At 56.6% G+C, this 10,774-nt stretch overlaps 1 protein-coding gene across 3 annotated transcripts; it reads right to left on the bottom strand.

Moving 5' to 3' along the window:
- Positions 1-1,846: 1,846 nt before the first annotated feature.
- LOC138243080 (zinc finger and BTB domain-containing protein 12-like) lies at positions 1,847-9,924 on the bottom strand. Of its 3 annotated transcripts, XR_011191932.1 has the most exons (6): positions 9,799-9,921; positions 7,033-7,261; positions 5,301-5,489; positions 4,629-4,838; positions 2,136-3,919; positions 1,847-2,057 (listed from the first exon to the last, which is right to left on the bottom strand). XR_011191932.1 is itself a non-coding variant. In XM_069198585.1 (5 exons), exons 2-5 carry the CDS (start codon positions 7,234-7,236, stop codon positions 2,759-2,761), a joined length of 1,764 nt encoding a protein of 587 aa, XP_069054686.1. In that variant the 5' UTR covers positions 7,237-7,261; positions 9,799-9,921; the 3' UTR covers positions 1,847-2,758. The 3 variants fall into 3 exon arrangements, 2 of the variants coding, with proteins under 2 accessions (XP_069054686.1, XP_069054687.1); XM_069198585.1 differs by having other exon boundaries at positions 1,847-3,919; XM_069198586.1 differs by lacking the exon at positions 4,629-4,838 and having other exon boundaries at positions 1,847-3,919; positions 9,799-9,924.
- Between the last annotated feature and the right edge of the window lie 850 nt (positions 9,925-10,774).

Raw genomic sequence — 10,774 nt, 5'->3', positions numbered from 1 at the left:
GTTTCAGTAGAGGTCAGGGACTGTTCAAAACAGACTTTCTGAAGGATGAAGGACAAAGGTATTAAAACTGAATGTATGAAATCTCAAAATATTTTGACTGCTGAACAATGTCTGCTTGCGCTTTTATAAAACACCCCTTGATCAGCGACGTGCAGTGTTTTATTTTAGTAACTGACGGTGCCATGTACCCATTACCCTGAAACTCTTAAAGACTTACCCCAGCAATATCCCTCTTGATTTCCTGACCACTGTAAGTCCAGACCTCTTTAAAAGGAACTAGGCGGGTGTCTGTGCTCAACCTAGTGGTGTGGAGGACTGTGGAACCTCTTTAAAAGGAACTAGATGGGTGTCTGTGCTCCCCCTAGTGGTGGGGAGGACTGCGGAACCTCTTTAAAAGGGAGCTGTCAGATGCTTGTGCTCCCCCTGGTGGTGTGGAGGACTGCGGAACCTCTTTAAAAGGAACTAGATGGGTGTCTGTGCTCCCCCTGGTGGTGTGGAGGACTGCGGAACCTCTTTAAAAGGGAGCTGTCAGATGCTTGTGCTCCCCCTGGTGGTGTGGAGGACTGTGGAACCTCTTTAAAAGGGAGCTCTCAGATGCTTGTGCTCCCCCTGGTGGTGTTGAGGACTGTGGAACCTCTTTAAAAGGAACTAGATGGGTGTCTGTGCTCCACCTAGTGGTGTGGAGGACTGTGGAACCTCTTTAAAAGGAACTAGATGGGTGTCTGTGCTCCCCCTAGTGGTGTGGAGGACTGCGGAACCTCTTTAAAAGGGAGCTGTCAGATGCTTGTGCTCCCCCTGGTGGTGTGGAGGACTGTGGAACCTCTTTAAAAGGGAGCTGTCAGATGCCTGTGCCCCCCCTAGTGGTGTGGAGGACTGTGGAACCTCTTTAAAAGGGAGCTGTCAGATGCTTGTGCTCCCCCTGGTGGTGTGGAGGACTGTGGAACCTCTTTAAAAGGAACTAGATGGGTGTCTGTGCTCCCCCTGGTGGTGTGGAGGACTGTGGAACCTCTTTAAAAGGAACTAGATGGGTGTCTGTGCTCCCCCTCGTGGTGTGGAGGACTGCGGAACCTCTTTAAAAGGAACTAGATGGGTGTCTGTGCTCCCCCTAGTGGTGTGGAGGACTGCGGAACCTCTTTAAAAGGAACTAGATGGGTGTCTGTGCTCCCCCTAGTGGTGTGGAGGACTGCGGAACCTCTTTAAAAGGGAGCTGTCAGAGGCCTGTGCTCCCCCTAGTGGTGTGGAGGACTGTGGAACCTCTTTAAAAGGGAGCTGTCAGATGTCTGTGCTCCCCCTAGTGGTGTGGAGGACTGTGGAACCTCTTTAAAAGGGAGCTGTCAGAGGTCTGTGCTCCCCCTAGTGGTGTGGAGGACTGCGGAACCTCTTTAAAAGGAACTAGATGGGTGTCTGTGCTCCCCCTAGTGGTGTGGAGGACTGTGGATCCTCTTTAAAAGGAACTAGATGGGTGTCTGTGCTCCCCCTGGTGGTGGGGAGGACTGCGGAACCTCTTTAAAAGGAACTAGACGGGTGTCTGTGCTCCCCCTAGTGGTGGGGAGGACTGTGGAACCTCTTTAAAAGGGAGCTGTCAGATGTCTGTGCTCCCCCTGGTGGTGGGGAGGACTGTGGAACCTCTTTAAAAGGAACTAGATGGGTGTCTGTGCTCCCCCTAGTGGTGTGGAGGACTGTGGAACCTCTTTAAAAGGAACTAGATGGGTGTCTGTGCTCCCCCTGGTGGTGGGGAGGACTCCACACTCCCTGTCTCATTCACACACGGTGTGTCGAAAGCACAGCATCTGGGCACAACCCCGCAACCTGAGACACAGGTGAAACAGGACCAGCAGAGCAGCGGTTCGGGATAGAAAAAATCGTTTATTAGTGTCGCTGCGCTTGAGACGGGAGGAGAGGACGCCCGAGGACACGACTCTGAGCGCAGGCTCACACGGTAAACTGTCTCCTCACGTCTCTCTGTCAGGGCTGTCTCGTCTTCTCCTGCTGTCTGTCTCTCTGATTCAGGGCGGCCTCGTCTTCTCCTGCTGTCTGTCTCTCTGATTCAGGGCGGCCTCGTCCTCTCCAGCTGTCTGTCTCTGTGTCAGGGCTGCCTCGTCTTCTCCCGCTGTTTGTCTCTGTGTCAGGGCTGCCTCGTCCTCTCCTGCTGTCTGTCTCTCTGATTCAGGGTGGCGCTAACAAACTGGAGTCAGGGGTTTCTCTCTGTGCTACTGTGACAATTCCCTCCCTCTCGGTCACCTGGGGCTCCAGGTTCGGACTCTGGTTTCTTCCTTCTCTCAGTCCTTTCCCACTCCTCCCCTCTCCCTCAGCCCTGCCTCCCCCTCTCGTCTCTGCCCCCTCTCTCTCTCCTTTCCTATCTCAGCCCCACCCCCACCGTCTCAGTCCCTGCCCTCTCCACCTCAGTCCCCATCCCCAATCTCAGTCCCTGCCCACTACATCTCAGTCCATGCCCCTCTCCTTCAGTCCCCAGCCCCCTCCCTCAGGCCCCACCCTCTCAGTCTCAGTCTCCGCCCCCCTCGATCACAGACTCCACCCCTCAGTCCCCCCACCCAATCACAGACCCCCCCCCCGCCCTCAGTCCTGCCCCCTCAATCTCAGCCCCGCCCCCAATCAGTCCCCGCCCCTCCCCGCAGTCTCCGCCCACCCCAATCACAGACTCCGCCCCTCGGTCCCCGCCCCCTTAATCTCAGTCTCCAGCCCCCTCGATCACAGACTCCACCCCTCGGTCCCCCCACCCAATCACAGACCCCCCCCCTCAGTCCCCGCCCCTCTCCCGGTTCTGGGCGGTGGTCTTCCCGTGCTGCTCCTTCAGGTGCCGGCGGATGGCGGGCTTGTGGGCGAAGCGCACCAGGCAGTAGGAGCAGCGGTAGGGCCGCTCGCCGCTGTGCAGGTTCATGTGGTCCGCCAGCGTGGACTTCTGGGTGAAGGTCTTGTGGCACAGGTGGCAGCGGTGGGACTTGACGCCGCGGTGCACGTTCAGGTGCCGGTTCAGGTTGCTGCTGTGGTTGAACTGCTTGCCGCAGCGGGGGCAGACGAAGAGGAAGTGGGCCGCGCGGGCGTGCACGGCCAGCGCCTCCGCCGAGGGGAACCGGGTCCCGCAGCGCTGGCAGGGCACGGGCCGCGGGTCCGAGCCGCCAACGCCGCCGCCGCCGATCGCCCCCAGTCCGCCGGGGCCGGGGCCGGGGCAGGAGGTGGACCCCACGACGCCCACGGGCTCCTCTTCCTCCGCCGCCACCCCGCTCTCGATCGCCGACGCTCCTCCTCCTCCTCCTCCCTGGAACACGTCATGGTAACCGAAGCGCTGGTAGTGGGGCGCCTCCTCGGGCCCCTCCGGACCCGGCTGGACCCCCGAGCCCCGCTCCCAGGGGGCCGAGGGGCCGCCCCCTGCCCCGCCCGCCCGCGGCCCGAACCCGCAGCCGAGCCCGAGGTTGCTGGAGCTGCTGATCCCGGAGGCTTCCGGCTGCGGCCCCTCCTCCTCCTCCTCCTCCTCCTCTTCCTCCTCCCCGCCAGACTCCAGACTTGGTGCGCCCCACCCGGCCTCCTGCACCCCGGCTCCCAGCATGCCCCTCTCCCCGCCTCCGCTGGGGCGCCGTCTCCTCGCTGCCGCCCCCCTCCTGCCCCTCGGCCGGGGGTCCCGCTGCCCCCTCGCGCCCTGGACCTTCGGCTTGGTCTCCTCCTCCTCCTCCTCCTGCTGCTGCTGCTGCGCCTGGGGGTCGCCCCCCGCCTCGAACCGCGGCGGGGACCCCACACTGGCCAGGCCCCCTCCCTCCGCCTCCGCCGCCCTCTGCTCCTCTCTCTGCCCGTCGTCCTCCTCCTCCTCCTCCTCCTCCTCTATGATGCAGACCTCCGGGAAGTCCTCGTAGTCTTCCTCGCACTCTTCCTCCAGAAACGCTTCGGCAGCCTCCTCCACTTTTACCTGTGAAAAAGACACAGTCAAGAGACACTCCTCACACAGAGAGAGGAGTCCAGACCCTCACACAGACCCCAGAGACACCCCTCACACAGAGAGAGGAGTCCAGACCCTCACACAGACCCCAGAGACACTCCTCACACAGAGAGAGGAGTCCAGACCCTCACACAGACCCCAGAGACACTCCTCACACAGAGAGAGGAGTCCAGACCCTCACACAGACCCCAGAGGCGCTCCTCACACAGAGAGAGGAGCACAGACCCTCACACAGACCCCAGAGACACTCCTCACACAGAGAGAGGAGTCCAGACCCTCACACAGACCCCAGAGACACTCCTCACACAGAGAGAGGAGTCCAGACCCTCACACAGACCCCAGAGACACTCCTCACACAGAGAGAGGAGTCCAGACCCTCACACTGACCCCAGAGACACTCCTCACACAGAGAGAGGAGTCCAGACCCTCACACAGACCCCAGAGACACCCCTCACACACAGAGAGAGGAGTCCAGACCCTCACACAGACCCCAGAGACACTCCTCACACAGAGAGAGGAGTCCAGACCCTCACACAGACCCCAGAGACACTCCTCACACAGAGAGAGGAGTCCAGACCCTCACACAGACCCCAGAGACACCCCTCACACAGAGAGAGGAGTCCAGACCCTCACACAGACCCCAGAGACAATCTTACACTTCATTTCACAACAAGCATACCTTCAGCTCAGTGACACTGTGCATATTCTCCGTGCTCCTGTCTGGCTGTCGGTGTGACCTCTCTGTGACCTTGCCCCCCCACGACCGACATTGGACCTCGGGGTTCACCAGCGCAGTCTGGATAGCAGCAGTAGCCCTCATCACCCCAAAACGGCGGTTGCCCTGGAAGCCACTGAACCCAGGACTGGCAGTGTTGGGGTAGGGTGAAGACTGAGAGAGAGAGGGGTTCATACAGACATACTGACTGGACACTCCAGTACATGAACACTGCACTGAGAGAGAGAGGGGTTCACACAGACACACTGACTGGACACTCCAGTACATGAACACTGCACTGAGAGAGAGAGGGGTTCACACAGACACACTGACTGGACACTCCAGTACATGAACACTGCACTGAGAGAGAGAGGGGTTCATACACACACACTGACTGGACACTCCAGTACATGAACACTGCACTGAGAGAGAGAGGGGTTCATACAGACACCCTGACTGGACACTCCAGTACATGAACACTGCGCTGAGAGAGAGAGGGGTTCACACAGACACACTGACTGGACACTCCAGTACATGAACACTGCGCTGAGAGAGAGAGGGGTTCATACACACACACTGACTGGACACTCCAGTACATGAACACTGCACTGAGAGAGAGGGGGAGACCAGACTCACAGCGGTGGCGATCTGGGGTTCGATGAACTGGCTCAGGGCGCCCCTACACTTCTCCACCACGTGCTCCATCTGCAGGTAGCTGGCCGCGGTCAGGTAGTCCACGATCTCCCTGACCGTGAACTGGAGCACCCCAGTGTAGCAGGACTGCAGCAGCTCGCAGACGATACCAGAGCTGTGGAGCCCCGACACCTGCCCAGCGAGAGAGAGACAGTGAGAGGGGTTCGTTCAGGGAGACTGCTCTCAATCCAGCTCAACATGACCGATGAGTACAATCGGTGTTGCCAAAGCAAAACAACTACAGTTAACATCAAATCTACAGACTTTTACAATACAGGAAAAAAGATCCTGAGATTACTGAGAGACAGACTCACTGTTCCTCAGGCTGGGACAGGAGATCACACACTGTATTATTATTATTGAGAGACAGGCTCACTGTCTGTTCCTCAGGCTGGGACAGGAGATCACACACTGTATTATTATTATTGAGAGACAGGCTCACTGTCTGTTCCTCAGGCTGGGACAGGAGGTCACACACTGTATTATTATTATTGAGAGACAGGCTCACTGTCTGTTCCTCAGGCTGGGACAGGAAATCACACACTGTATTATTATTATTGAGAGACAGGCTCACTGTCTGTTCCTCAGGCTGGGACAGGAGATCACACACTGTATTATTATTATTGAGAGACGGGCTCACTGTCTGTTCCTCAGGCTGGGACAGGAGATCACACACTGTATTATTATTGAGAGACAGGCTCACTGTCTGTTCCTCAGGCTGGGACAGGAGATCACACACTGTATTATTATTATTGAGAGACAGGCTCACTGTTCCTCAGGCTGGGACAGGAGATCACACACTGTATTATTATTATTGAGAGACAGGCTCACTGTCTTTTCCTCAGGCTATGGTCACTGAGCCTGTCCTCTCTGGACAGTCAGGTCTGCCTGTGTCCAGTGTCTGTGTCCAGGCTGTGGTCACTGAGCCTGTCCTCTCTGGACAGCCAGGTCTGCCTGTGTCCAGTTTCTATGGCCAGGCTGTGGTCACTGAGCCTGTCCTCTCTAGACAGCCAGGTCTGCCTGTGTCCAGTGTCTGTGTCCAGGCTGTGGTCACTGAGCCTGTCCTCTCTGGACAGCCAAGTCTGTTTGTGTCCAGTTTCTATGGCCAGGCTGTGGTCACTGAGCCTGTCCTCTCTTGCAGCCAGGTCTGCCTGTGTCCAGTGTGTGTGTCCAGGCTGTGGTCACTGAGCCTGTCCTCTCTGGGCAGCCAGGTCTGCCTGTGTCCAGTGTGTGTGTCCAGGCTGTGGTCACTGAGCCTGTCCTCTCTGGACCGCCAGGTCTGCCTGTGTCCAGTGTCTGTGTCCAGGCTGTGGTCACTGAGCCTGTCCTCTCTGGACAGCCAGGTCTGCCTGTGTCCAGTGTGTGTGTCCAGGCTGTGGTCACTGAGCCCGTCCTCTCTGGGCAGCCAGGTCTGCCTGTGTCCAGTGTCTGTGTCCAGGCTGTGGTCACTGAGCCTGTCCTCTCTGGACAGCCAGGTCTGCCTGTGTCCAGTGTGTGTGTCCAGGCTGTGGTCACTGAGCCTGTCCTCTCTGGACCGCCAGGTCTGCCTGTGTCCAGTTTCTATGGCCAGGCTCTCTCTCTCTGTGTGTATGTGTGTTGAATGCATGTGTGTGCGTGTGTGTGCATGTGTATGCTGTGCGTGCGTGTGCCGCGGTACCGGGTCCGAGCCCCCCACCTGCAGCTCGGAGGAGGGGTTCAGCAGGAACTGGTCCCTCAGGAAAGGGGAGCAGGCCGCCAGCACCACCTTGTGGCCCCGGAACTGCTGGTTGTCGTTGGCGACAATGGTGACGTCGCAGAAGCGCTGGCGCGAGCGCAGCTGGTTCAGGTTGCGCAGCGTGGCGTCGCCGTGGCCCGGCAGGCGGAACCGCAGTACCTCCATCTCGCCACCGGGGGGCAGCAGCGCGCTGGTTCAGAGCGAGAGCGACACTTCAGCTGTACCGTTACTGACGAACTGCACACTATAGTACAGGAATTCATAGGTACTGCTTATCAAGTATTCATATCACATCTAATATTATTACTGCTAATTCATATTTAATTAATACTGCAGTGAGACAGGACCGTTCCAGTACATGAACACTGCACTGAGAGAGAGAGGGGTTCATACACACACACCCTGACTGGACACTCCAGTACATGAACACTGCACTGAGAGAGAGAGGGGTTCATACACACACACTGACTGGACACTCCAGGACATGAACACTGCACTGAGAGAGAGAGGGGTTCATACAGACACACTGACTGGACACTCCAGTACATGAACACTGCACTGAGAGAGAGAGGGGTTCATACAGACACACTGACTGGACACTCCAGTACATGAACACTGCACTGAGAGAGAGGGGGGTTCACACAGACACACTGACTGGACACTCCAGTACATGAACACTGCACTGAGAGAGAGAGGGGTTCATACAGACACACTGACTGGACACTCCAGTACATGAACACTGCACTGAGAGAGAGAGGGGTTCATACACACACACTGACTGGACACTCCAGTACATGAACACTGCACTGAGAGAGAGGGGTTCATACAGACACACTGACTGGACACTCCAGTACATGAACACTGCACTGAGAGAGAGGGGTTCATACAGACACACTGACTGGACACTCCAGTACATGAACACTGCACTGAGAGAGAGAGGGGTTCATACACACACACTGACTGGACACTCCAGTACATGAACACTGCACTGAGAGAGAGAGAGAGGGGTTCATACACACACACTGACTGGACACTCCAGTACATGAACACTGCACTGAGAGAGAGAGGGGTTAATTCAGACACACTGACTGGACACTCCAGTACATGAACACTGCACTGAGAGAGAGAGGGGTTCATACACACACACTGACTGGACACTCCAGGACATGAACACTGCACTGAGAGAGAGAGGGGTTCATACAGACACACTGACTGGACACTCCAGTACATGAACACTGCACTGAGAGAGAGAGGGGTTCATACAGACACACTGACTGGACACTCCAGTACATGAACACTGCACTGAGAGAGAGGGGGGTTCACACAGACACACTGACTGGACACTCCAGTACATGAACACTGCACTGAGAGAGAGAGGGGTTCATACAGACACACTGACTGGACACTCCAGTACATGAACACTGCACTGAGAGAGAGAGGGGTTCATACACACACACTGACTGGACACTCCAGTACATGAACACTGCACTGAGAGAGAGGGGTTCATACAGACACACTGACTGGACACTCCAGTACATGAACACTGCACTGAGAGAGAGGGGTTCATACAGACACACTGACTGGACACTCCAGTACATGAACACTGCACTGAGAGAGAGAGGGGTTCATACACACACACTGACTGGACACTCCAGTACATGAACACTGCACTGAGAGAGAGAGGGGTTCATACAGACACACTGACTGGACACTCCAGTACATGAACACTGCACTGAGAGAGAGAGGGGTTCATACACACACACTGACTGGACACTCCAGTACATGAACACTGCACTGAGAGAGAGAGGGGTTCATACAGACACACTGACTGGACACTCCAGTACATGAACACTGCACTGAGAGAGAGGGGGGGGTTCATACACACACACTGACTGGACACTCCAGTACATGAACACTGCACTGAGAGAGAGAGGGGTTCATACAGACACACTGACTGGACACTCCAGTACATGAACACTGCACTGAGAGAGAGGGGGGTTCACACAGACACCCTGACTGGACACTCCAGTACATGAACACTGCACTGAGAGAGAGAGGGGTTCATACACACACACTGACTGGACACTCCAGTACATGAACACTGCACTGAGAGAGAGAGGGGTTCATACACACACACTGACTGGACACTCCAGTACATGAACACTGCACTGAGAGAGAGAGGGGTTCATACAGACACCCTGACTGGACACTCCAGTACATGAACACTGCACTGAGAGAGAGAGGGGTTCACACACACACACTGACTGGACACTCCAGTACATGAACACTACACTGAGAGAGAGAGGGAGGTATCGATACATCAGTTAATAATACTCTATCGACAGCGGGAGATAATCATGATCACAGCCAGCCCGGACGGGGGGACCAGCTCATCCCCAGAGCTCGGAGGCCGGGGGGCACGGCCGGACCGGCCGGACCCGCGCTGCCCACCCGTGGGCCGGACCCGCAGCCCCCCGCGCGCGCTGCGTGGGGCTGTTAACGGGGAAGAGCTGCCCCACTCGCGCCGCCGTGCGCGATCACAAGGCGACGTGGGCGGGGAGGGAGGAGGGTGGACGCTGTTATTGTGCTATCAGCAGCCGGGCTGCGCTGTGTCTGCGCCGCGGGTCCGAGCCCCGGCCGGCTCATTCACCCCCCGATCGCTCAATTCCGCCCCCACAATAACGCGCAATTAGACACCCCCACCCCCCTACATGCACCCGCACTTACTGGTGCTCGCCTCGTGCTCTCCCGTCCCGAGCCGCGTCCTCGAGCGAGATTCTCGCCGCGGCGGCGCGCGCAGGGCTGCCGGCCCCCTTAAAGGGACAGGAGCTCCGTTTCCACCCTGTCTGTGTGTCGCGCGTCTCGGGGGGGGGTGTGAAACATTCCCCCGGGCCCCGGGCTGTCGTGGGGGGGGGGCTGACGTCTCACCGGGCTCACGCCTGACCAGCGAGACACACACACACACACACCTGGGAGCGACACACAGACACACACAGAAGTGCGCGCACACACACCTGGGAGAGACACACAGATACACACGCACCTGAGAGTGACACACACAGGCACACACACACCTTGGAGTGACACACACAGGCACACACACACCTTGGAGAGACACACACCTGGAAGAGACACACTCATTCAGACAGAATTACACTCACACACACATTCACACAGAAACATACACACACCCACGCGCGCACACAAATGGAGATCTGAATCAGTATCTACATTTTCCCCCCGCTTCAGAAATCATAAAAAATGGAATGTATCTTCCTTATTTTGAACGCATCTAGTTGGGTTCGGAGTGAAATAATTGTCCAGTATTGTCCAAGGGAGCAGATATGAAGAGACTCGGTTGTCATGTGGGATGTTTCTGGGAAAATGACAAAAGGATTGTGTCACGTCTCCTGTATTTAAAATACATGTCTTCTTTCTCTAAAATAAAAAGAAATACACACACACACACACACACACAGGTACGAGAGGACGATACAGATTAGAGGCGGTTACCCCAGACACACGTTGAGCTCGGCACCCCCCAGCATCGACACACACACAAACACAGGAGGAGCCCAGTGATAACCCCTATTACTATGAGTGTCCGCGCGACAGGTCCTATTATCACTATTATTAATTTGCCCTTGTGCACGGTTTGTGGCGGACAGGGGGTGCTGTCATACTCGTTGTTTACACTGTTATT

Source organism: Lepisosteus oculatus, chromosome 14 (genome assembly GCF_040954835.1).
Source record: "Lepisosteus oculatus isolate fLepOcu1 chromosome 14, fLepOcu1.hap2, whole genome shotgun sequence".
NCBI classification, from domain to species: domain Eukaryota; kingdom Metazoa; phylum Chordata; class Actinopteri; order Semionotiformes; family Lepisosteidae; genus Lepisosteus; species Lepisosteus oculatus.
This window is presented reverse-complemented; position numbering and strand designations above follow the sequence as displayed.